At 28.3% G+C, this 25,751-nt stretch overlaps 5 protein-coding genes across 9 annotated transcripts in view; 1 reads left to right on the forward strand and 4 right to left on the reverse strand.

The window, feature by feature from the left end:
• The window catches only part of LOC122633741 (Fanconi anemia group J protein homolog), a 60,009-nt gene extending 49,409 nt beyond the window's left edge, over window positions 1-10,600 (forward strand). The window contains exons 5-16 of one of the 4 annotated variants that reach the window (XM_043822064.1): window positions 5,898-5,954; window positions 6,269-6,377; window positions 6,492-6,596; window positions 6,665-6,758; window positions 6,887-7,111; window positions 7,479-7,715; window positions 7,988-8,311; window positions 8,491-8,796; window positions 9,211-9,552; window positions 9,838-10,034; window positions 10,131-10,182; window positions 10,279-10,598. In XM_043822064.1, coding sequence (XP_043677999.1) covers window positions 5,898-5,954; window positions 6,269-6,377; window positions 6,492-6,596; window positions 6,665-6,758; window positions 6,887-7,111; window positions 7,479-7,715; window positions 7,988-8,311; window positions 8,491-8,796; window positions 9,211-9,552; window positions 9,838-10,034; window positions 10,131-10,182; window positions 10,279-10,368 — 2,138 coding nt within the window. In that variant the 3' untranslated portion in view covers window positions 10,369-10,598. Of the gene's footprint in view, window positions 1-5,897; window positions 5,955-6,268; window positions 6,378-6,491; window positions 6,597-6,664; window positions 6,759-6,886; window positions 7,112-7,478; window positions 7,716-7,987; window positions 8,312-8,490; window positions 8,797-9,210; window positions 9,553-9,837 lie in introns of all 4 variants that reach the window. The other 3 variants (XM_043822061.1, XM_043822063.1, XM_043822065.1) reach the window with 3 other exon arrangements.
• A 4-nt stretch (window positions 10,601-10,604) lies between these two features.
• On the reverse strand, window positions 10,605-12,163 carry LOC122633742 (coiled-coil domain-containing protein 86). The gene is made up of 3 exons (XM_043822066.1): window positions 11,135-12,163; window positions 10,870-11,074; window positions 10,605-10,757 (listed from the first exon to the last, which is right to left on the reverse strand). Exons 1-3 carry the CDS (start codon window positions 11,305-11,307, stop codon window positions 10,677-10,679), a joined length of 459 nt encoding a protein of 152 aa, XP_043678001.1. The 5' UTR covers window positions 11,308-12,163; the 3' UTR covers window positions 10,605-10,676.
• A 400-nt stretch (window positions 12,164-12,563) lies between these two features.
• LOC122633926 (phospholipase A2 isozymes PA3A/PA3B/PA5-like) lies at window positions 12,564-19,526 on the reverse strand. 2 transcript variants are annotated; one of them, XM_043822420.1, is made up of 4 exons: window positions 19,192-19,526; window positions 14,436-14,684; window positions 13,630-13,967; window positions 12,564-12,766 (listed from the first exon to the last, which is right to left on the reverse strand). In XM_043822420.1, the coding sequence occupies exons 2-4, from the start codon at window positions 14,682-14,684 to the stop codon at window positions 12,664-12,666; spliced, it is 690 nt and encodes a 229-aa protein (XP_043678355.1). In that variant the 5' UTR covers window positions 19,192-19,526; the 3' UTR covers window positions 12,564-12,663. The 2 variants fall into 2 exon arrangements, with proteins under 2 accessions (XP_043678355.1, XP_043678354.1); XM_043822419.1 differs by having other exon boundaries at window positions 19,116-19,525.
• A 294-nt stretch (window positions 19,527-19,820) lies between these two features.
• Window positions 19,821-22,405, reverse strand: LOC122633924 (apolipoprotein D-like). Its single transcript, XM_043822416.1, has 5 exons — window positions 22,252-22,405; window positions 21,356-21,478; window positions 21,161-21,287; window positions 20,743-20,838; window positions 19,821-20,619 (listed from the first exon to the last, which is right to left on the reverse strand). Exons 2-5 carry the CDS (start codon window positions 21,473-21,475, stop codon window positions 20,138-20,140), a joined length of 825 nt encoding a protein of 274 aa, XP_043678351.1. The 5' UTR covers window positions 21,476-21,478; window positions 22,252-22,405; the 3' UTR covers window positions 19,821-20,137.
• A 958-nt stretch (window positions 22,406-23,363) lies between these two features.
• Window positions 23,364-25,630, reverse strand: LOC122633923 (cyclin-dependent kinase 1). Its single transcript, XM_043822415.1, has 4 exons — window positions 25,148-25,630; window positions 24,466-24,761; window positions 24,072-24,391; window positions 23,364-23,994 (listed from the first exon to the last, which is right to left on the reverse strand). Exons 1-4 carry the CDS (start codon window positions 25,182-25,184, stop codon window positions 23,751-23,753), a joined length of 897 nt encoding a protein of 298 aa, XP_043678350.1. The 5' UTR covers window positions 25,185-25,630; the 3' UTR covers window positions 23,364-23,750.
• Between the last annotated feature and the right edge of the window lie 121 nt (window positions 25,631-25,751).

A 25,751-nucleotide genomic window follows, 5' to 3' on the forward strand; every position in this document is an offset into this window, starting at 1 on the left:
TATTTTCTCTTTCTATGGCTCTACACACGACCGGTAGCTCATTATCTTTTCTTCTCTCGCTCTCTTTCTCTCTCTCTCTCTCTCTTCTTTCTCTCTCCTCTCTCTCTTTCTCTCTAATCAACATTTCAATATATATATATATATATATATATATATATATATATCGTATATCGCTTTTTCTTTCTCTCTCTTTGGTTCTGTTCGTTTAGATCGGTCTTCTATTTTTCGATTCTATACTAATCGAGACATCAAAAATGAAACTACTGTGCGAGTTTAGAAAGGAAATCTTTGTGTTCGCTGCTTTTTATTTTCTTTCTTTCTTTCTTTTTTCTTCTTCTTTTTTATCTTCTCGCCTATTTCTTGATCAAAAATATGTATTAAGTATAGTAGGAATATAGAAAAATCAATCTTCTTTTTATTCTAATCAGAGATGAAATATATAAAATAACAAGACGAAGAGAACTATCTTAACAATAAATCTTTTTATACTTTAATCGATATTAACAAATATCTATACTATCTTTTTATTTATTACGATTCATTGTGTGACTTTCTTTTAAATGCCTACTTTTAAATATATATATATATGTACATATTAATATAATGGGAGAGATGATTTGAAATAGGCAATCTTAAAGATGAATCTTTAGGTGAAAAAAGGATTGCATTTACTTCGAAGTGCTTTCGTTTAATCAACAAAACCTCTTAATGGCTGCTTCTCGCAGACGATTCATTACTTTGATTGATCTCTCTCCCTCTTTCTTTCTCTTTTTCTTTTATTATCTATCTTTTCTTTGAAAAACGAGAGAAAGAAGAAAAATGTTCGCGTTAATTATCAATTAATACAAAACAGAGAGATTTATATATGCTTCATTTATAATTCACTTAATTGCAATTTGATAAATATCCATTATTGCTCTTCTTAAATCAAACTTATTAGACATACGAAAATTTTGATATATATTTCTGATTAGTCATTAAAATAAACTTCACTAACATACAAACATATTAATTTTTATCACTTAAAAAAAATAATTATTAATCAGATTTAAGAGAACGTAAAAAGAAAAAAATTAACCGAGGCTTATTAAATATTTGCGAAATATATGCTAAACGTCGTATTAATTTTTATATTAAAAGAAAAAAGAAAAAGAAATAAAAGAATAAAAAAGTATAATCATTAATCAAATTCGAAAGAGAATGGAAATAAATCGTGTTAAGTATTAATTCTCGTCATTAATAATTCTCTCCTTCCATTCTGATCGTTTAAATGAACCGACGTTTCGAAAATAATCTTAGGAATTAGAGAAGATTAGGTAGGGATGACGTCGTTTCTCTCTCTCTCTCTCTCTCTCTCTCTCTTTCTCTCCCTTTCTCTTACTCTCTACTCTCTTCTCATTTTATGGCTTTTGTCTCCAAGTAAAGAGGAACGGCTCGTGTTCGGTCGCCGAAAGCCCGCAATCTCCGCCAATTAGCAACGATTTTCGTAAATCGAGTCGTAGCCGCGAATTAATTGGTCCTCGACTTTCTTTACCACCATCACCATTCCTCCCCTTTCCTCCCCTAACGTCCTGTTATCCCTTTTTACCCTTCTCTTTTTTGCCAGTTTCGTCCTCGAAACACTCGAAATACTCGTCTAAACCTCAACGACAAAATAATGTATTCCTACGGCATATCGTAAACTCTTCCATAAATCATCGAATGAATTTATGAATTATATGAAAACAAAAAAAAATAAAAATATTGTATAAGCGTTGAGAGAGAGAGAGAGAGAGAAAGAGAGAGAGGAAGAGAGAGGGAGGGAAAGAAAAAAGGAAAAAGAAATCGTTGCAAAAAAATTGGTTTTTCATTTTCTTTCTTTCGCTCTGAAAGTTTGTTAATCTTTTTTTCTTTTTTTTTTTTTTTTTTGTTATTTTTGTTCATATTTTTTCGTTTATTTTTTCCTTTCATTCGTTCATTCGTTCATTCGTTCAAATGTCACAGTATTTTTACAATTCCTTTGACTTCAATAGTAAAAATATATTTAAGCTGAAACATCCTTTTCAACCTTTCGAGCTTAGCCACCCCATCCCTTTTTCCTCTTCCTCCACCTCCATCAATACCACCATCTCTATCACCCCTTGATCACCACGTAATCGCTCTCATGCGTCACGTTTAAAGTTTACGTTTAATGTACGACGATTAAACAAACTGTAACGCTTTAATCAAAGGGGAAACTACGAAAAATCGACTCTCTCCATTAAATTTTTTTCAAACTTATTCGTTCGAAAATATTCGGAAAATTTCAACTCAAATCGATTCCCATAAACGTGTTTCCCTTGTTTTATTTTTGGCTTTTTCTTTTTCTTTTTTTTCTTCCTTTTTTTTTTTTTTTTTTTTTTTAATTGTATATCCATATCTGTAGTAAAATTGTATCGACTAAAAAAAAAAAACTAATTCTTTAATTAAACAATAAAAGAGAAGGGGAGGAGAAAGAGAGAGATTACGAGATAGAAAAATTTTATAAACATTCCGGAAAACATAGGATTAAAATTACTTTTTAAATAATTACCCAATGAAATAACACTTAACAACGTACGACAATTATTAACATTACAGTATTATTATTCATTAACATTATTAAATAATATTAAAAGAAGATAACTAAAAATTGTAGTAAAAAAAAAAAGAGAGAGAAACAAAAAAAAATACTAATCGGCAAATAGAAACAATAGTTTCATTCAATTTCGTTTCTTATCGAATGGCTTACATAAGAGAAGAGAAAGAGAAAGAAAAAAAAAAAAAAAAGAAAAAAGAAGATAAGGAATATCTTTGAAGAAATTAATCAACGAGAACGTAATGTCTCTTATCTTAATTATCTTTTTAAATATCACACGTGATCGTACGATCTGCCGTTTCACGTCCATTCAGAAATACAACGTCCGAGTATGAATGAACTCGTTTCACGTCGATCACTCCCTTCTATCTCTCTCTTTCTCTCCTAACTCTTTCTATCTCCCTTTATCTCGTTCGTTTCACTTTCGTTCACAACGCGCATATGCTGAATAAACAAACAGTCGATTGGCGAGCATAAAGCCAACGATTCTTCCTCTTCTTATTCTTTACTCCTCTCTCTCTCTCTCTCTCTCTCTCTCTCTCTCTCTCTCTCTCTCTCTCTCTCTCTCTTTCTCTTTTTTTTCTGGTTAATGTCTTATCAAAAAGAGAAATTCATTAAGTGATAATTAATCATGATTTTAAGAACTCTCTCCCTCTCTCTCTCTCTCTCTCTCGTTCTTTCTCTTTCTCTCTCTTTCTCTGTCTGTCTGTCTGTCTGTCTATCTGTTTGTCTCTCTCTCTCTCTCTCTTTCTGTTTCTTTCTACCAGCTGTAGATCTTGGAATGAAAGAGATGGATAAATAGGTAGATAGATAGATAGATAGATAGATAGATAGATAGATAGATAGATAGATAGATAGATAGATAGATAGATAGATAGATAGAGAAAAAAAGAGAGAAAATGATATGGGGACCACCATGAATGCATTTCCGGAATTATAGTAATCGATGACACAGTCGAAGTTCTGTCTTCGTGCAGCTGTGAATTCAACTTCTCTATTTCTTTCTTTCTTTCTTTCTCTCTTGAGTTTGTTTCTTATACAGGGTGTAACTTTTTGAAATCGAGTCGTTCGTTTATCTTGAACGATTCAGTGAAGATGTTAATGGGATTGTCTTAATATTGATAATATAAATATTCTGATTTTTATTTTTGAAACATTTGGATTAAATATGAATAAGAATGTTTATTGATTATTATCTAATCGCATTTTTTCTTATTCATTATCGTTTTCCATTAACAAATAACTAAATGATAACTATCTAAATGATAATTATCTATATATATATATATATGTATATATATATATAGATATATAATATTTATTTTTCATGTAATTTCAATATAAACGTTCATAGACATATACACGTATGTGCATATATGCATATTACAAAATACTTAATTTCTAGATTTTGTAATGCTCACATGTTACTCGCACATATTCTTCAAAATACCCACATATATAAAACATATATGATTAAATGCCATTAACGCACATAGAAATACATAGACATAGAGATGTACAGAAAAGAAAAAAAATACACACACACATATATGTATATATATATGTATATATATAAATGTATATAGAGTATAGGCTCGCGTATTCGTTCTCGGAGGATGCTATTCATCGGAAGAACCCATGAGAGGGGGTCTGATTGGTGAAGGGAGAAGGACGAGAAGATGGAGGGCTCGAGGGTGAGGCTAAGACAGGAGAAGCGGGACGGGGGCCAATCAGAGAGCCACGGACTTGGAGGATGTCGTTGCCAGGCAACGAAACACACCCCAACACCCGAGGGGAGAAAACCCCTGAGGCAATTCTCCCTCTCTCTCTCTCTCTCTCTTCCTTTCTCTCTCTTCCTTTCTCTCTCTCTCTCTCTCTTTCTCACTCTCTCTCTTGGTCTCTCTTTAACGTAGCATCGATACAGTCGGTGCCGAAAGTTATCGCACCCTTGAGAGCCGCCCTTTTCGACCCTACCGTGCGGATTTCTCTTCTCTTTTACGCAAGCGGATGCTCACGGACAATTAAGCCACCACTGATGATGAGTCTAATGAGGGGAGGAAGTTGAAAGTGAGAAGAGAAATAGATAGATAGATGGATAGATGAATAGATAGAGAAATAGATAGATAGAGAGAGAGAGAGAGAGAGAGAGAACTTTCTCTTTATTTCTTTTTAAAAATACCAATTTTTAATAATACAATATATAATAAATTGAAGGTCAGATTTATTTAATACATCTCCTATGATCCTAATCATTGGAACAATTTCAACAAGTATGTAAAGTATAATAATCGAGTCCGATGTGAGGCTAGGAAGAAAAATTCTTTATTTCTACTTTGAAAGAATCTTTTCTTATTATTTTTTATTTTGTTAAATAAGATTCATACAAATATACTCCGTAATTATATATTCTCCCTTTATATATATATATATATATATATATATATCTTTCTCTCTCTCTCTTTCTCTCTTTCTCTCTCGACTTATTTACGATATAGATCCACGCAAGCGTCTGAATAGAAATATTATGATCTCTCGATCACATCATGATCCGCCGGGCAAATAGAATTTTCCTTTCGGTACCTTTTTCAAATCCCTTTTAAAACTCAGCTCGTTTATCGAAAGCCGATTATATACACATACACACATATACACGCGTACATATATACATACATACATACATATCAAGCCAATTGGAGGATAGCAATTGTCATTGAACGATCACTCCCATTTTTCTGACTCCTTAAATCGTAGGAAAAGGATTAAGATGCTTCATCCTTTGAATTCTTCTTTTTTTATCTCTCCTTTTCAATCCTTTCTTCTCAAGTAGACCTTTAGACCTTATATATAGTTTGTATATGTATCTATATATATATATATATATATATATATATATATATTTCTCTCTCTCTCTCTCTCTCTTTCTTTTTTCACCAATGAGAGGATTAAATCGTTCTATTGATCTTTCTCAATAGATCCCTCGATCCTTTCACGTGCCAACAGGAGCAGCCACTGTTTTGACATTCGTCTCTCTTTCTTCCTTCCTTCCTTCCTTTCGTTAAGCTATTTAATCCTTTCAATTTTTTTCTTTCTTTCTTTCTTTCTTTCTTTCTTTCTTTTTTTTTCTTTTTCTTCTCCCTCTCTCTATATATATGTGTATATAAAAAAAAAAGCTAACGAACAAATCCCTTTTAAAATCCTTTTACAAATATTCATGAGCTTTTTAATTCTTTCTATTAATCCATTTACTTATTAATTAATTGATAGATTAATTAATTGATCGATTAATTAATTAATTTTTCAGAATCTATGGACAATCTTGATGGTCAGAAAAGTGAATATCACGATGAAGAAAACGATGGTACTTGATATAAAATTTATTTTAAATACAAAATACAAGGTCTGAAGTTCTTAGGCGATTTTAAAAATAAATTACTCCTTTTCGAGAACGTTTTAGGCTCGCGATTATGTTTATCTTTCATTGTTCTATAGTTTGAAAAAAAAAAAAAGAAAAAGAAAAGGAAGCACGAAAATGTGTCTAAAAAGTCTCGAGAAAGATTAATCAATTTTTTAATATCATCTAGGTACTTTGAGATATAGGTACCTAGAAATTTTTGACTCAGCCTGTACATTAAAATTTGTTAATATCGTTGTTATTATTGTCATTTTTATTAGATTGTATTGTGATCGAACCGACGAGCTCGCATGCTTCTTCCGATGGATCGAAGAAACCTTCATTTGAAGATATAATTTATTTGGATGATTTAAGCAATGATAATAAAGAGTACAAATTTTTATATCTATATATATATATATATATATATATATATATATATATTACATACATTTTATGTACGCAATTACAATTTTAATTGATTTATTTATTTGTTTATTTAAGGAATACACGTTTGAAAGTACCGAAAATTTATTATGGAACTCGCACCCATAGACAACTCAAACAAGTCATAAAGGAACTTGGTCGTACCAGTTACAGACACAAGAAGTAAGATATATAATTATTTTATTTTTCTTTATATTTCCTACGAATTTCTTATAAATTCTCCGTTTTAGAATGACTATACTGAGCAGTCGAGAACATACTTGCATTCAAGATACTACAACTAACAAATCAGAATTCTGTTACAATCTACTCGATCCTGAAAAGGTCTCACAATTAAAATTAATAAATATCACGTAATTAATGAATTAATTGACTTTATTGATCGATCTACATACGTCATTTATTTTTTTTATTTTCTTATCTTTTCTTTTTTTTTTTTTTTTTTTTTTTAGGAATTAGGATGTCTTTATTACAACGAGAAAAATAAAAAGGATCTATCGACGTTCTCTCAATTGGAAAGTAATGGAATCACTATGCCATACGATATCGAAGATCTCGTCGAAGTTGGGAGAAAAAATCACGTTTGTCCATACTTCGCTGCTAAAAGTTTAGCCGAGGAAGCTGAGATAATATTCTGTCCTTACAATTACATAATCGATCCTGACATCCGTGAAAGCGTAACTATCATCGATTTTTAACTTTTTCAATTGATAGTTCAGGCCTATTGATGAAATAAAAAAAAGAACATATACGTCAAATACTTCATTGCGAAAGAATGAACAGTGTTTTTATTAGAATATCACTCAATGCGATTAAAATCAATCTTTTATTTTTTTGAAGTTTACGTCTCTCCCACGAACCGAATACACAAGTTAGAATTTTTTAAATAATATTTATTTCTCTTTTTATGAGTTTCAAAAAATTGATTTATTCGTACGTTTTTCAATCAATGCCATGAATTACGCAAGAGAAAAATTAACGTTGGTAAAATCGTAGCTTATAATTCATCATTCGTTTATTAATAAGAAATGATTTATTTCACAGATGCAAATTAATTTGAAAAACGAGATAATCGTATTGGATGAGGCTCATAATATCGAAGACATCTGTCGCAATGTCGCCGGTGCCGATTTTAGAGAAGACGAATTACGCTCGATCCTTGCAGACTGCGGAACATTAAAATCAATGGAATTCATTGAAGAACGCGATGCCTACTCGATCATAAATTCTTATATCGAGGGTCTCATCGATTTTATTAACAGTATTACTCTAAATCCAACGGTATATATATTATATACTTATACATACATATAAATTTTATTTCATTTTATATAATCCATATATCTCATTAATTAAAAAAGAGAAAAGAAAAATGATTTCAAAGGGTCACCCATCCAAGAATTAAACGTGAACATTATTACTTAACTTTCTTTCGGGGGTCACCCATCCATCCAAAGTTCATTCTCAAATTTGACTTAACTTTTTTCACTCGTTCTAAAAAATAAAATCCATTTAATTAATTTTATATTTGTAAGCTATCGTATTTGTTTTAGGATAAAGATGATGAAATGAATGGTCCTTATTGGACGGGCAGCGAATTGTTGGAATTATTTAACATGCACAATATTGGTACTTCAAAATGCGTACTAATAATGAGTGCCGCACAAATAGCAATATCTGAATTTAATAACACAAGGGAAAATCTTCGCGTTATGAAACATGATAAATCGAATAAGAATAAAAAAACTATTTCACGAAGTACTAAAATCGTTCTTCAACGTTTGATATTCGCTTTAAAAAAAATAGCTTCCGAAGAATATGCGAATGATTATCGAGCTTATGTAAGCGAATCATTCGTTTCTGATATATGGTACAAAGTATGTAAATATTTTCTGCTTCTTTTTTATTATTATTAATATATAATTTATAAAGAAAAAAATTAATTTAAAAATATATTTAACATTCTTTCAATGTCTTATTAATCTTCTTCTTTTTAATTCTTTCATTTCTTATTTCGTCTTTCTTTTTTTTTTTTTTTTTCTTTTTCTTCTTTTAGGTTCCAGACGATACTTGGTCGTCACAAAGGTCTGGAAAACGTTTGAGAAGTCTCAAATTGATTTGCATGAATCCTGCTGTAATCTTTGCTCCTTTGGCACGTGAAGCAAGATCGATCATTTTGGCATCGGGTACCTTGACTCCTACAACTTCTTTCCAAAGCGAACTTGGCACGAAATTTGCTTATATACTTACTGCCAATCATGTGATCGATAGCGATCAGGTCTATATCACATGTGTACCGAAAGGACCGACTGGCGTGTCTCTAAAAGCTAATTATCAAAATGTTAATAGTTGGAATTTTCAGGTAATTTTTTCTTTTTTTCTTTTTTTCTATAATATAAATCTTGCCTGAAATGAAATAAAAAACTATTGTAGTAAATTATTTGTTATTAAATAAAAAAGGAATGTTTCTCGTTAATTTTATTATATTCTACTTTTGTATAAGTTATATATTTTCAATTTTTATAAAGAATAGATAAAAAATTATTTCAAAAATATACATTTTGCCAATTACTATATATTCTATTATTGTATTATAATTCTTTTTATTTATTTAATCATCATGTTTCTGTGAAAATATTCACAAAAATTTCTTCGATCAAACAAACGTTCCTTTATATTTGATAAAAACAAGAACAAATTTTCAAGATAATTAATCTACTCGTACATTGTTATTTTTATAATATAATTATAACTTTATTTAATGATATATTTAAAGGACGAGCTTGGAAGGTTGCTGGTAAAAGTTTGTCAATCAGTACCACACGGAGTACTCTGTTTCTTCTCCTCATATTATATGATGAATAATCAAATAAAAAGATGGAAGAACAATAATTTTTGGCATAATATAGAAAGATACAAACGAATATTTATAGAGCCACGTAACAATAATGATCTAGAACAAGTTATGAGAGAATATCGCGAGGTTATTGAAGAAACATCCGAAATAGATTCTAATAATATTGAAACGTTGTCCGGTGCAATTTTATTCGCAGTTTTTCGAGGTAAAGTTGCTGAAGGTATCGACTTTAGTGATGACGAGGCACGTTGTGTAATAACAGTAAGCATCCAATGATTAAACAAATATAATAACATTATTATTTACAAAAAAATATTTAGTATCGATTCAATCGTTGATTACAAAAACGATGTAAATAATTTGAGATATTACAAAATATATTAATCTCTTTTTTTGTTTTCGTCAATTTATAGAAAAATAATTATTGAATAATTCAAACATAAAATTCAAAGTATCTTAAAACCAATAAATATATCATTTAAATCGCTTTCATAATCTTTTCATTTCAATTCGATTATTTATTCTATTATCAATTATGTTTGTTAGGTTGGCATACCGTATCCTGTAAAAAAAGATCCAGAAATTGAAATGAAATGGGCATATAATGATAAAAATACTTCTAAGGGATTGGTCAAGGGCTCTGATTGGTATACCATACAAGCGTTTAAAGCTTTGAACCAAGCTTTAGGTCGATGTATCAGACATAGGAATGATTGGGGTGCTGTTTTGTTAGTAGACGAAAGGTTTGTTGTTGTTGTTGTTGTTATTATTGTTATTGTTATTGTTTTTGTTCTTAACAAAATTCGTTTAAAGAATTTTATTTATAAGAGTTTTTATAGATTTCAGTCTTCTGCTAATATTAATAATTTACCCAAGTGGATCAGAATGAGGGTGAGTTTTAACGAAGGTCTCAGTTGTTATTTAAATAGAACAAATTTCTTTGATTATAATTGTTTTCTTCTTTTTCTTTTTTTTTTCTTTCTATAGTGGAGGAACACTTCAGGTAATAATCTTATTAAGGAACTAGAAAGTTTTGTGATGACGAAAAAGATTCAAAAACAAAAGGAAGATACATAACAAGATTGTTTGTTTGTTTGTTTTCTTTTTTTTTTTTCTTTTTTTTTCTTCTCTTTTTTTTTATAAACTTAAGACTTATTGTTACTTATTGATACTGATGTACCGTATGAAGTATTTTAATATCAGATAGTTTAATTTTTTACAAGTAGATTTTTTCGTTTGTATGTATTATGTTTCAACAATATTTTTAAGAATTCTTTGTCAAACTTCATTTTCATAAATGTGTTTAATTAAAAGAGAATCGTTCGTTCTTACATATTTTAACAATATTTTTAACAGACTTGTTTCTTTTTTTTTTTTTTGTTTTTTTAAGCGTCATTTGTATCCCTTTTTTCGATCAATCTCAATTGCTTCTTTTTCATTCTCTTTAGTTTGGCAGTATTTTTAATCTGTATAGGAGAATAATCAAAGTAATAATTAAGACAACGTTACTATTTAATTGATTAATTGAAATAAAAAAGAGAAAAAAGAAAGAGAGGAAGAAGTAATTTTTGTACTCACAACTTGTACAACTTCGCCCTTTTTTCTATTTTCTTCTGCTCTCTTCAAATTTTCTATTCTCCTTTGCTTCTTTGCTTCCTTCTCTGCCTGTTTTTGTTCCTTAATTGTTCTTGACATTTCCTTAGCACGTTGCAAATTTTCTTTCAACTTCTGTTTCTTTTCAAGAGATAACCGTATACCTCTGCTCTTGACTATAGATGAAAATCTAGAATAAACATAATTGAATATAATTACAGAAGATTAACAGAAACGTGATTTTACATACCTCTTTCTAGGTTCTTTCCATATTCTACCGGATTTTGGTTTTCCTTTTGGAATGTCTCGTTTAAAAGACGTCTGATTTGTTTTCTCTACATTAATTTCATTTATATGTGACATGTCATCGTCAGACGAATTTTCCTCAAGGATATCTTCCATTCTAGTTACCTTCTCTTCCATTTTATTTTTATTACGATAAATAAAAGTGGACTGCAAAAATCACGGTTTCTTTCACGTGTAAACAATATTTTTTTTAGGTTAGAAAGTGCCCACATGGGCACCAATAAAAAAATATACCGCTAGTGACATCTATAGAAAAAGTGACCAACTAAAATTGATAGATAATACGTGACATATGATAAATGATCTACATTATCATTGAATCACAGTTAATTCGCAATACTGTACAAAAATACAGAGCTGAGTCGGTAAATGATAACTTATACTTGACATTGTTATAATTCAGTAAAATAACAATGCAATTTTATAACTTAGTGTTATAAAGATGATTTAATAAATTGGAATAGTTTAAATAGATTCCATAATTGTAATATACTCCATGCAATATATTAAAAACATTTAGACAATATGTATACAAAAGATATGTAAAATACGTCATGATAAAATGCCATATTTAATATTTCATATGAATTTAAATATTTCATATATTAAGTAATTTAATATAATTACATTGGTACAAAGAGAAACATGGTCAATAAGACATAATAGAAATACTATAGGTCGTTATAACAAATTATCGACCGATATCATTTATCAACACAATACAATAGTAAACGTCGATATTACAGATTTTCTTTACAATTGAGACAAGGTAATAAATTCGTTTTTCACAAGTTACATATTATAAAATAAATCACTAATAAAATTAACAAATACATTCTATTCGAAATTAGCATACTCTGCATTTTATAACATCTTAAAAATATATAATCTTTGATATTATCTATATACTACAATATAATTATCACTATAAATTAATATAAAATATTTATAAGAGATTACATATGTTTAATATTTTCTTACTAATAATTATTAATTAATTCTTACCTCTAAAGATACTATTGATAATATCGTTAGAATAATAATATATCGAAAAAATTTCATGCAATACGAATTATTTGCAATATAACAAAAATAGAAACAAAAACTTGTATCCATATTTGTATACACGTATAAGTGTAAAATAGATATGTATTAATATTATTATAGAGTCTCTGGTCTTCAATCGAATTCGAAATAAATCCAGAGGTGTATATATATATATATATACACACACATATATATATACACACATATATATATATATACTTACATACATACATATACATTTATATAAGCCGCACCGATCGATCACACCTCATAAAATTCCGTAAAGCAAAAAGGACAAGTGAGATGAATAAAAGTAATCATCGCGAGTTTCCCGTCGTGGTCATTAATTCTAGCGATCTATCATCTTTCTTCTTTCTTTTTTTTTTTTTAACCACCACCCGGGTTGTCCTTTCGCTGTTTCCGAATTCATATATTCATATTCAATGGCATTAATGGCACGTATTTTTCACTTGGTCGGAACTTGTACTGTGAGCATAATCTATTTGACACCGCTTCGGCATAACCATTCCTGTAAAAAAAAAAAAAAAAAAAAAAAAAAAAAGGGAAAAGATCATTATAAATAATCATAATAATTTATCAATAATATTGATCAAAGCAACACATAAATCATTTTTATGAGAGAACACAATAAATGTTAGTATAAAAGAAAAACAATGTTTAACATTAATATTTTTAGTATCATCATCACCACCACCACCATCACCACCATCACCACCACTTTCTTTGTTATCAATGAATTAATAAGCATAGTAATTGAATTAATAAAAAATAAAAAACAGAAAACGTTTCATTGTACTTCAATTAATCTCTCTCTTCAACGATCTTGAAAATAATTCATTACATTCTTGTGGACACGTTTTAATCTATCAAGCACTTCCTCGACGAACTTTGAAAATGGTGTCTGATATAAAAACTTGTTACTTTTTCCAATTTCTTTACGCTTGTCAAAATCGAGTGGCTCGTAACTCGGTGATTGTTTCCAATATGGAATACATTTCTCGGAGGATCTATATTCATTGATGTGAAAAAAAAATTAACTATCTAATCTTATCCTCATTAATAATAGATGATGTGATCAAAAGTTCTTAAGTGATTTAAAAAAAAATCAATCACTCTCTAATTATCTTTTCTCTTTTTTTCTGATTTTTTTTGTTTTATATATATATATATATATATATATATATATATATATAAATTGTAAAACTACAAACGCCTAATTACAATTGTAGAAACACTCGAGGAAGATTAATTAATTTTTGAAAACACTTAGGAACTGTTTAAAATTAATTGCAGAAGAAAAAAAAGGAAAAAAAAAAAACAAACAAACAAACAAATCCGACAGATATTAAGAATAAAAATAATTTCATATACCTTTGCCATTCTGAGCACGGTCGTCTCTCTTTGAAACAAGTCACTTGTATAACATTGAAAAAAAGAGCACCGATAGTGTTGGCAACCTCAGTATTAAGATTTTGCAAACATCTTCGAAATTTGGCGTCACAGTCGCAATGCGAACGTGTGAAAGGTGAATTATTACATATACCATGTATACATTGTTGAGATGATATCGCTATTGGACAATGATCGTGTTCTCTACAACATGCATCTTCTGCCGCATGATGACCTAAATCGTTATAAGAAGCTGCCACGTTTCCCGGTCCGCACCATTTTGTTCCAGGATATATCAATCCACCTCCTGGTGTTCGATTCTATTTATCAAAAAATATATTACGGATTAATTTTCATTATTAATATTTTATATTTAAAATAAATAATATAAATTAGGCGATGAATTTTTAATATAAAGAAAAATAAAGAAAGAAAGAAAGAAAGAAAGAAAGAAATTTAAATCAGATGAATTTTAATACGAAACAAATTAAGGAAATTTTTAATAAATAAATTGAATCGACCTCTCTCTTTTTCTCTTCGTCTTTTTCTTTTTTTTTTTTATAAAACCTTATTCTCGACAATTTGGCACTAAAGAAATATAGCATTATAACAAATAAAAATAAAAATAAAAGAAAAGAAAAGAAGAAGTAATAGCGAGTAGATTTATGGAAGAACGATGATAATATTTTTTTACGATCTAACATTCGATAACGTTTTACACGATGTAACAATAAAATTTGAAGTTTAAGTGAACGATATTTGTTATTCATTTATCTTCTTTTAATTACGTTTTCTTTCGAAGCCAAACAAGTCTCTTCGAGATCGGCAACAAGATTGCTCGGCATTTGTCGAACTTTCTTCGGATCTGCGCCAAATATCATTTTCTGGATCACACCGCGATCATTGTAAAGAGAACATATTGGTTCGCCGGCATTTAATTCTACCATTCTGGACATTGTTGTATCAGCAACAAGCACGCTTGCCATTGTCTTCTGGATCCATAGGATCGACAAAATGCAGAATAAAGCAGTCAGCATCTGCAAGAAAAAGTTTTCACGTGTTAGCATTAAATAATTAACTTTTACAATAGTTAAGTTTGTTATACAAATTACGAATAGACTAGAAATTCTTTTCTACGAAATTTTGTATAAAAAATTATATGTAAAATTTTAATGAATAATTTTATACAACAAGAAATGTATATACGAAATTTAGACATATAATATATATTTAAAAATATGTTTAACAAATCTTAATAATAAAAAATGAAACCAATAATATATATATATATATATATATATATGTGTGTGTGTGTGTGTATGTGTGTATATAGAAAAAATCGTGAAAAATAATATAATGATAAAAATTCTCAGAAAATAACATAAAAGAATATTTTATTTTATATATTCGATGATGGTAATTGCAGATTTGCGAGGGTCGGGCTCAAACAGATTGTTCAGCACGTATCCCGGTCACTTTAACGAGTCATTTGAGGGGTAGATCGATTAAATGTCGACTAGCCTGATATTAACCACTATTATTTATTTTTCTTCTTTCCGACCGGGTCAAATTCATCGTCCTCAATAACGATACTTTTATTCGCAAGATCCATTTATACGATCTTCTAATATCCTATCATTTTTTCACGATTTTTCTTCATATATTATTTGTCATAAAAAACAAACAACGAAACTGTTTGCCCATAGATTTTTTCTATTTCTTTTTTCTTTTTTTATAACTATACTTAAACAGAACTATACGGAACATTTTTTAAAAATCTTTTTTTATCTTTCCTTTCCCCTTTTCTTTTTTATGTGTAATAAAAATTCAATGTAAAAATATCTCAAAAAAAAAAAAAAAGAAAAAAGGAATTTTCAAGGATTTCTGTTAATGTATTATATTGTAATTTTTAAGTTATATAAAAACTAATATTTAATTTTATCTATAGATAATACTTTGAAAAATTCTTCTTTTCGTGAATTTTCATTACTAGCGTTAATCTAAAAAATATTAAAATAAGATCAAAACAAAGAAGTAGACGACACGGAAGACGACAAAAGACTATATTACGAACGTAGAATCGTGAAATCGATATTGTCTATGTGTTTTACAAGGACACATAATAAAAATCACTTAGCCTTCGTAGATAACAAGAGAAAGAGAGTTTCTTTACCTCTGAAGTCCGTGAATGATTACTTAAAATTCGATTTGTATTGTTTCCTTAAAAAAAAAAAAGAAACGGAAAAAAAAAGAGGAAAAAAGATACGTGAAAAGAAAATAATTATAAAATTCATTCTCAAGGTTTACGAGTAATATTCTCTCTCTCTCTCTCTCTCTCTCTTTCTTTTTTTTATTACATACGATAATAAAAAAAAAAATAATAGAAAGAAAAGAAATGATTACGAAAGAGTTTAAAGTAAATTGCCTTTAAATGTAGGTCAAGATCGAGCAAGGATTCGGCATTGAACGTTCGACTTCGATTTCATCTTATAATACGTATATAGACCGTTTATGCTTCTTTTATTTTTGTTTACTTTTAAAATAAAAAATTATAATAACAATATGTTATCAATTACGATGATGAAATATAGAAATGAATTAATATAAAATTAATAAAAATCTAAACACGTAAGAAATTGATTGAAATTTTCTTTTGTTTTATTAATTAATTAATTAATTAATTTATTTATTTATTTATTTATTTTATAGCTACTTAGATCATTATGAAAATTAAGTGAACAAATAAGATCGTAAAAATCATAACAAAAATAAGATTGCGTAAAACTTGATAAACCAATGAATTTTACTATTGAAAATTATGTTAAAGAGATTTAAAATCAATTAAAAAGCATAACTTTCGACGATTCTTCCAACGAAGCTCACAGACATTCTAATGCAATAACGATGACTATGTTTGTATTCTCCGAGGATGATTGCAGTAAAGAAGAATTTAACTATAGAGAAAAAAAAAAAATAAGAAAAGAAAAAAATAAAGGATATTCAATATTGATCGATAATGATGCATGAAAAAGATTATCTACTCGATGATCAATTGATATTTATCGACAATATAAATATTATATAAAGAATATTGAAGTACCTTTTAAAAAAAAAAAAAAAAAGAGAGTGAGAGAAAGAGAAAATAGATGTATGAATAATTTTTACGTAATAAAAACGTAATATATGATTGAGAAATAAAAAAAAAATATCTACATAATACAATTTAAAAATCATTCGTCATACTGTCGAAACCTTTTTAATAATTTAAAATATTAAATACATTCATAATATAATTTTCAATATTTTTTTTTTTTTTGTTGCAAATCTTGTAGATCCCCTAGAATATTTTTACTTTTATGAATTTTTGTTGTTTTCTAACAATAATATTTAATCGAAAAAATAATATGATTATTTATAGTCGAATTTAAAATATTGAAATAGTTCGGAGGGGTCTCTTGATACAGAAATTACTCTCGATATTGACCCTGTTAAACGAGACAACGATTGAATCGTCCTAATTCGAGAGACTGATCCTGAAATCACTATATTGAAACGAGAGCATCGTTGATATTGTATTAACTATTACGAGAAATGTGGGTCATACAATCAACTCTTATTGACGAACTTGTGCCTTGAACCTGGACGAACCTAATCGATTATTATGAGAATAACAATACTGATCGATAATAATCGATAACGATAAATCAATGATGGTCGATAATAATCGATGATAATCGATGATTGTAAAACAATAATTTAAAAAATAAAACATATATATATATATTTACATACGAATATTATTGCGAAATATTATCGTGAAATACAAATTAATTTTATAAATATGTGTATATAAAAATGTTAAACATGTTGATTTAAATAATTCTTCATTCTTAAAACAAGAAACCTAGTAAAATGATACGCAAATCGATAGATGAAGGCTAGTCTTTTACTTTTTGCAGGAGGTCACTGAAAACACGTGTAAATTGAACTCGAATCGATAATACGATATGAAATGTTAACTTTCTTCTCTAAGGTTTCACAAATTAACTTTATGTCATCGATTGACATCTAACTCGATAAAAGAATGTACAAACATTTCAATGACAGCGCACTATAACACTTAAAAAAAAAACAAAACAAATAAAAATAAAAGTAAGATTAAAACCAAGATTTGAGAGATCGTGAAACAAAAATATTGATAGAGAAAGAAAAATTGCTGATATGGGAATAATTAAAAATGAAGATAAGTGTCAATTAATCACACTGAAATAATTAAAACTAAAATAAAAATGTACACGAATAAAGTCGTAATAATAATAATAATAAAAAAAAAAAGTTAATAAAATTGTGAGCAATTCGAAGAAACAAGAAATTTTGCAAATATCAATCCTCTAATTATATCAATTATCTTCAACCTGTCCTTTCAACTGATTCAACTAATTTTACATTAATTTATTAACATTAATATTTTATTCGCCCAATTGATTCCCTCCCTTTCTCTCTCTCTCTCTCTTTCTCTCTCTCCAACTCTTTAAATTAAATTTTAATAACACAAATATATTTGTTTTTATAAATTACGTATTATTAAATTTTGACATGTAATTGATTGTACGAATAAGATTTATTATTTTGTTTTAATTTTTATTTAAATATAATCGATCTTACCTCTTAAAAATCGAGATGACAGTAGCTTATTAATTGATTTAGAAGGAGAGAGAAAGAGAGAGAAAACGTCGACTCAAGAAAATCGCAGGTATCAAACTGTCAGAAGGTTCGGAAAAGGAGCTGGGAAATACAATATACGTAGATGGATAGAAACTGACCTGCGCAACCCTTAAAAGCACTAGGGTAATGGTGCAGTGCGCAACGATCAGTCTAACAGTCGTACGTACATTGTACATCTTGTCTCTCATTTAATTTCCTAATTTATCATCAATAATTAATCATCGTCAATAATAATAGAATAATAATAATAATAATAATAATAATAATAATAATAATAATAAACATTCTCATTCCATATAAAATCATCAAAAAATTTTCAAATGAATATTACAAAATAATAAATAAAAAAAAATCTGGTGTTAACAAAAAAAATAATTACAAAATAATATCCAACGTGTTAACATTAATAAAATGAAGAAAGAAAAAAAGAATCATTCTAACAAAATTAACATGTACTAATTAGATACACGAAATCAATTTTTTACTGATACTGCGTATAAAATTGAAAGTGTCTGATTAAAAAAATATTTATTAAAAAAGTAGAACAACCGATCGTACTAATAAAATTAATACAACATGATCATTATAAACTATTGACACTGTGTATAAAAAGTAATTCTTGTTGAAATTTTTTCTAGAAAAAAAAAAAAGAAAAGAAAGAAAGAAAGAAAGAAAGAAAGAAAGAAAAAGAAACAAAACAAATGATCATTAGAATCGAATCAAGATATGATTAATTTACGTACATTAAAGTTTTCTTGACAACTCTATCAATATCAGGTGAGAAATGTTCGATCTTCCTTTCTTTTTTCTACGACTCACGTTGACTTCAATAATTGTTGTCCACTTCGAAATTTTTTTTCTTCCGTAAGAGCACGAAAAATTTCTGTTAGTCACTCTTCAACGGTTGCTAACGGACTGATCCGTACGTTCGAACGTCAGGATACTAATATTCGTGAACAGCACATATCGCACGTATTAGGGGAGTTTAATCACGTGACGAATGTTTATAAGTATCTATAACATTGCAAATAGGCGTGATTTGACATTTCAAGTCAATGTAATCGACTGATAAAGATTATATATCATTTTTTTTGTAAACAAATTATTTTCTAACTCTTATGAAACAGGAAGAGAGAGAGAGAGAGAAAGAGGAAGAGTGAGAGAGAAAGAATGAGAGAGAGAGAGAGAGAGAGAGAAAGAGAGAGAGAGAAAGAGAGAGAGAAAGATCTTTTACTTATCTTGACAAGATATTTTTCTTATCATTTTTTTGTTCATTAACTAACATTTTTGTGAACATTCTTTTTTGCTCCTTGATCAACGTGACATCGTAGATACTAATTCTTCATTAACTTATTTTACAAGTCGGATTAAAGAAATTTCATTGAAATCTTTGATATTAAATCGATTACTTGGACACATACATATATAAATGACATGATAAAAAAATATTTTGTGTTTAAAGTATTATTATTTCTGTTATATACCCTACGAGAAGATACATCTCAATGTCGATATTTCTAATCTACTTAATCTGAAACGCGTATATTTTCCTACAAAATTGAAATTATAAGCTCGCATCGATCTTGATAAGTGTTTTCTTCTTTTGTCTTATTTCTTTTATATCGATATATAAAAAGCATAAAAAAAAACAAAAAAAAAAACAAAAAAAGAAACAAAAAAGAATAGAAATTTACTAATATCATTTCTTTCTTTCTTTCTTTCTTTTTTTTTTTTTTTTTTAACTTAATAATCATTTCTAACATTTTTATGGAATCCATTCAACTTCGTTAGTCTCGTATTTGCCAGAATCTCTCATCACTGGTATAACTCTATGCGTTTCCTCTGGTTTCGAAGTTGTACTTTCCTCAGTGCCAGTTATCTTATGATAAACTTTGCTACCAGCATGGGCGACCCATTGTACACCATCCCCAAGTTTCTCGCCAGCTTTACGTACGGCACTGCCAAAACTTTCAGCAGTGAAAGTGTTAGGATCGATGTTTATGTCGAAAGTATCATTATCGTGTGGACAACCATTCTGAGAAATGATACTGAGATCATAAGGATCTACTCCATAGCCTGACAATTTTGCTTTTATTCTATCGATGATATCCTTGTCAAGATCACGACGTTTTGAAAGTATAGTTGCACTTTGTCGATGGGCAAAAGCTAATTTCTGACAAGTGAATATCCCAGCATAATTGTCATAATCCGTAGTAAAGATTATGTGAGATGCTGTACCTGCTACACCTACAAAAAGAAAAAAGAAATTATTTCAATATTTGCCTCTCAATCTTTTTAATTAATCAGATTTATTTATATAATCTAAAATAAAATCTTCCTTTTCTAAATAGCATAATTTCATTTACTTACTGAGAGGGAAGCGAACTTGCATTCGAGCTGGTGTACTAAGTTCTGGTACACTCAATTCACCGGTATAGTGATATTCATGTTTCAGTGGCGTAAGACCTGTACAGAGAGAGATCACACAATTACGGATAATTCATCCCACTTGAAAAACATTTATCCTATTGACATGCTTTTATCAGACTAGCTAGGGTCCATGTATTATTCTTATTTCTTAATCTATAGAGACTTTTCCAATAATGTTAAACATAACTGTTCATATTATATACATATATATATATATGTATGTATGTATGTATGTATGTATGTATAGTTACAGTGAATATAATAATCTAAATTGATCTGTTATAAAATCAATAATGTTGAATATAATTATTGATATGTATATATGTATATTCTTATAGTAAATATTATTTAAACTCACCTAATACAGGATGATCAGAATCTTGAGTTATCAAGTATTCTCCTGGTTCCTCACCACGAGTATAATTGTAAGTAATACATCTACTTGCTGTAGATGTTTTCTGAATGACATACCAGATTCCTAGAAACTACAATTTCATATGATTAATGTTTCCGATGTGTCACAGTGATATCTTTTAATCATCAGTATCATTACCTTATTCATTTGAAATCCATGCATTGGCTCTACTATGGGACAACTACCCATGTGATAAGTATGAGCTTTAGCAAGTGTCAAACACCCTGCTAGGGCAATGTACAAAACGATCGAACGCATCTTCTGAAAATAAAATGAAGTAAACAAATTAGAAAAAAATTAAAATAATAATATCACCCCTCAAAATGAAAAAGAAAAAAATGATAATAATAAAGTTTCTATTTTTTGTAGAAAGTGTTGTTACATTCTTATCAAGTTTCTATTAAAACTGAACATGCGGGTCGAGTAATGGAAAATAGAAGATAATAAACAGAGAATAATAAATAGAGGATTGTTTATCCAAACAAAATTCAATATTGATCGAAATTAGGCAACAACACATAACAAAGCAATTCTACCGATGATTCGATGATATCCGAGCATGCATGAAACTTGATGATTCACTCGACCTTGGACACGCATCAAGGAGCAAAGACCTCTGATTTACGCTTCTAACTATAAATCTTTTTTGATAAACGTGAATTTTTTAAAACAGTGAAAAAATAATACGCGATTATGATCGACCTCTCCTCGACCTATTCGATCTTTCCTCTTTTAATAGAAAAATTAACTATAAAAATATCGTGAAAAATAATCGTAATACTTTATGTTTCTTTGTTCTTCGATTGTCTTAATTAAAAAAAATAATAATTTGTTAATAACGATTGTATAATACGATTGTTAAAAAAACTTCATTGTTTTTACATTATTACATTATCTTAACTTAATTGATAAATGTAGATATAAAAATTATAATCAATAAAATAATTAGTTTAATAATATGATATTTTATTAATTATTATTTAAACTATAAATATCAGTTGAAAAATATAAAAGAAATAATATACGAGACTCACCGTCTAAACGTCTATCCTTAGTTCTGAACGCAAACTGTAAACAGTAATTCGTGGCTTGACTTTATGTACTGTAGATCTCCCCACTCTCTGATATTCAATTATACGTCATGCATACGTTAAATTAGTAGCATGGAGGAGAGCAAATGATGTGGTTCCTTTCCTATCCCTAGATAAATGAAACCCTGTGAATAATAAAGACAAATTAATAAGGAAAAAAAAAGGAAAAAAAAAACAAGATTACACGAAATTTTATAAAAGACTATTAGAACAAAATAGTTTTACATTATTCTTATTATTACTATTGTTATTGTTATTATTACTATTATTTTTATTATTTAATTTCTCTTAATAATTTACCATGTTTTTGTTTATAAATATCCACAATTAATTAATTAATTTCTTCGATTAAATTTGACACTGGACTTCTTCATTCATAATCTGCAAACTCTTACAATTTGTTAAATTAAATATTATTTTTTAATCCAACGTCAATAAACGGAATAAAAATGTTTAATTTTATATAAAAATGTACTTAAAACTTTTACTATTTATAACAGGGATCCAAAGATCGTTGTTACATTGTTGTACACGATGACGCATCTTAGTCGACATATAAGTGAGATTAGTATAGAAAGATAGTTCTAAGAACCGATAATACTCCATATGGCTTCCATTCCTTCCTTTAAGTAATATAATACGATTTTGTTGAAAGGTTAAAACGTTGTTAATTCTTTGATAACTGAGTCATAATTAACAGTACCTTTAACCAGAAATGCATAATTCATTCATACTTGAATTGATTATTTTGTATGAATGAAAAGCTTTGTGTAAAAAAAATTGTCCTGTATTTGCAAAATAATTTACAAATATTACGTTATTCTAAAGAATATACATATGTAATATTTATCGAGATTTTTTCTTTTCTTTTTTCTTTCTATTCTCAAAAATGGTTATTATTTTATTTACTTAATAAATCGTTAAATTTATCCGCTCGTGTTCACCTCTTCTTTCACACCTTAGATATCAGAATATAGTAAAAAAAAAAAAAACAAAACTTAATTAATATAAATTATAGATGAGAGTATTTCATGAATAATATTGTACTAAAAATGTTAAGTATAGTTTTAAAGAAGTTCTTGCTTGTCAATATAGATACAAAATATTATAGTAGTATCATGTAATCATTACATTGAAATTGCCTTGATTTATACTTGTGATATATAGTACACACATTGGAAGATGTAAGTGTACTGAAATACTAGATAATAAATTTCGACAAATTACTTAATATATAATATAATGAACTTTAGTATGTAATGAGCATATAGTCATATCCATCAACTAAAGGAATGTTCGCACTCAAATAACTTAACTCACATCCCTCCACTATGCTAAGATATATTTTTTCATATTGTCGCACGATTAAAATGTCATAAAGAAACACAACGAACGTATCTTTCTTTGTTTGTTTTTTTTTTTCTTCTTTTTTTCCTTTCTCATTATGCAGATGGTAACTTTCTAATGTCCAAGTCTTGGAAATAAGGATGTTTTAAAGCTGCCCTTGCTGTTATTCTATGAACTGGATCATAAATAAGCATTGCCTGCAATAGATCAAGTCCATCCGCGTCAAGATTCTTTACTTGGGCTTCTAGATTGTTAGTTACCCAGTTTGGAAATGTTGTTTTATAATCATTTAATTGTGTGACACCAGGCCATATTTCTTCTGTAGGTGTTCTTAAAATACTGTTTAAATATCATTAGAAAATATAAGTTAATAGTTTATCTCAAATCTGATTCAGAAATAGGGATATTTATCTCACCGAAATATTCGAAACAATTGATCGATTTCACTGTCTCCTTGAAACAATGGCTTCTTCATTGCCATTTCAGCAAAAATACAGCCAACACTCCACATATCGATAGCGCAAGAGTATCTGCTAGCTCCAAGAAGAATTTCAGGTGCTCTGTACCACAAAGTAACAACCTCGTGTGTGTAAACTCTGACTGGAATTCCAAATGCTCTTCCTAATCCAAAATCTGCTACTTTAATGACTCCCTTTGTGCCAATTAATAAATTTTGTGGCTTCAAGTCACGATGTAATACTCTACGTTTGTGACAGAACAGAATTGCTCGTGTTATCTAAAAGAGAGAAGAAATAAACTATACATATATTTGTCTGATCATCATTGTCATTTTACAGCTTGTATACAAACCTGATATAAATAGGACTTGACTGTTTTAGGTTCAATCATTATACCATTTCCCAAACTGTCCATGTATTTTTTTAAATCCATAGTAAGGTATTCAAATATAAGATACAATCTAGATTCTTCCATGAGCACGTCGACCAAGCTAACGATATTTGGGTGTTTCAACTCCTTGAGGATAGAAATCTCTCTGATTGCAGTCGATGGTACACCTTCGTCATCGCTTTCTAAGCGAATCTTTTTCATGGCTACAATTTCACCAGTCTTTTTGTGTTTTCCTTTATACACAACACCATATGTACCTATAGTATCATAAACGAAAACTCCGTTAAATATTTTTTTTTTTTAGATAAATAATAATAGTTGATGAAAAAATAATAAAGTATCGAAAGTTGTTTGTAAATTACTATACGTGTATAATGTACATTAGTAATATAGTAGATATATAGTATAATTAATACACAATGCACAAACACAAACATATTTATCACGGATGTTTGGAATAACCTTTAACACAAACTAAATTTATACTTTACACGAGATAAAATATAAAAGTTGGAAATAAGAAAAAAAGATCAATTACAAAATGTATGATTATAACTAAGTCTTATTGATAAATTAATCGTGAAGTAAACCAACAAACTTTTTATAACATCGTATAAAATGTAACAAAAATTAAATGCTTTACCTTCACCAATTTTTTCAATCTTAACAAAATTATCCATGATCTTAAAATGAATAAGAATCCAGAATGTCTTAAAGCTCTATTCCTATAATATTTATTCTTAATATAAATCACAATACGCTAAATAGAAGAGCATAAAAAAACTTATTTCACATGTCCTACAACTTTCTGTGTGTTGTCACGTAACGTTCAAATTCAAACGTCGGTACGCCATATTGTTAAATACATTTCGAAAGTAACTCGGTCTCTTCCGTATTACATCGGACATTGGATCGACCAATCAGAAGAGACGTTACATTTTTCTTATTTTTTATTACCCGCCAAATACTATGCAATTGTTTTTTTCAGTAAAACAAAAAATCCCATAATATCTATATAAGCATATTACTTTTTTATAAGTATTATAATCAAATTAAAAAAACGAGAGAATTGGTAAAAATCAGATATTTGAACAATTTTAACATAACCACAAAATTGAAAGAATAATCGAGACGTCTTGATGTCTTTCAAGGATTAACAATTTTTATGCAAACACGATATAAAACATTAAATATATATATAATATTTTAACAATTTTATATTTTTATTTAAAAAAATTGGATATTTT

The sequence above is a fragment of the Vespula pensylvanica genome, chromosome 13, assembly GCF_014466175.1.
Source record: "Vespula pensylvanica isolate Volc-1 chromosome 13, ASM1446617v1, whole genome shotgun sequence".
Taxonomy (NCBI): Eukaryota; Metazoa; Arthropoda; class Insecta; order Hymenoptera; family Vespidae; genus Vespula; species Vespula pensylvanica.

What these genes read in the sequence shown, in the direction of transcription:
- LOC122633742 (XM_043822066.1), bottom strand. Translation starts at nt 11,307, where the DNA reads ATGGAAGAGAAGGTAACTAGAATGGAAGATATCCTTGAGGAAAATTCG. An exon ending in TGGAAAGAACCTAGAAAGAG is followed by an intron (nt 11,075 to 11,134) that starts GTATGTAAAATC and finishes TGTTTATTCTAG; the next exon opens with ATTTTCATCTATAGTCAAGA. An exon ending in AGGGCGAAGTTGTACAAGTT is followed by an intron (nt 10,758 to 10,869) that starts GTGAGTACAAAA and finishes TCTCCTATACAG; the next exon opens with ATTAAAAATACTGCCAAACT.
- LOC122633924 (XM_043822416.1), bottom strand. Translation starts at nt 21,475, where the DNA reads ATGCGTTCGATCGTTTTGTACATTGCCCTAGCAGGGTGTTTGACACTT. An exon ending in ATGGATTTCAAATGAATAAG is followed by an intron (nt 21,288 to 21,355) that starts GTAATGATACTG and finishes ATGAAATTGTAG; the next exon opens with TTTCTAGGAATCTGGTATGT. An exon ending in GCAAGTTCGCTTCCCTCTCA is followed by an intron (nt 20,620 to 20,742) that starts GTAAGTAAATGA and finishes TTCTTTTTGTAG; the next exon opens with GTGTAGCAGGTACAGCATCT.
- LOC122633926 (XM_043822420.1), bottom strand. Translation starts at nt 14,684, where the DNA reads ATGCTGACTGCTTTATTCTGCATTTTGTCGATCCTATGGATCCAGAAG. An exon ending in GTTTGGCTTCGAAAGAAAAC is followed by an intron (nt 13,968 to 14,435) that starts GTAATTAAAAGA and finishes TTTGATAAATAG; the next exon opens with AATCGAACACCAGGAGGTGG. An exon ending in CCGTGCTCAGAATGGCAAAG is followed by an intron (nt 12,767 to 13,629) that starts GTATATGAAATT and finishes TTTTTTTTACAG; the next exon opens with GAATGGTTATGCCGAAGCGG.
- LOC122633923 (XM_043822415.1), bottom strand. Translation starts at nt 25,184, where the DNA reads ATGGATAATTTTGTTAAGATTGAAAAAATTGGTGAAG. An exon ending in TCAAGTCCTATTTATATCAG is followed by an intron (nt 24,392 to 24,465) that starts GTTTGTATACAA and finishes TCTCTCTTTTAG; the next exon opens with ATAACACGAGCAATTCTGTT. An exon ending in CAATTGTTTCGAATATTTCG is followed by an intron (nt 23,995 to 24,071) that starts GTGAGATAAATA and finishes ATATTTAAACAG; the next exon opens with TATTTTAAGAACACCTACAG.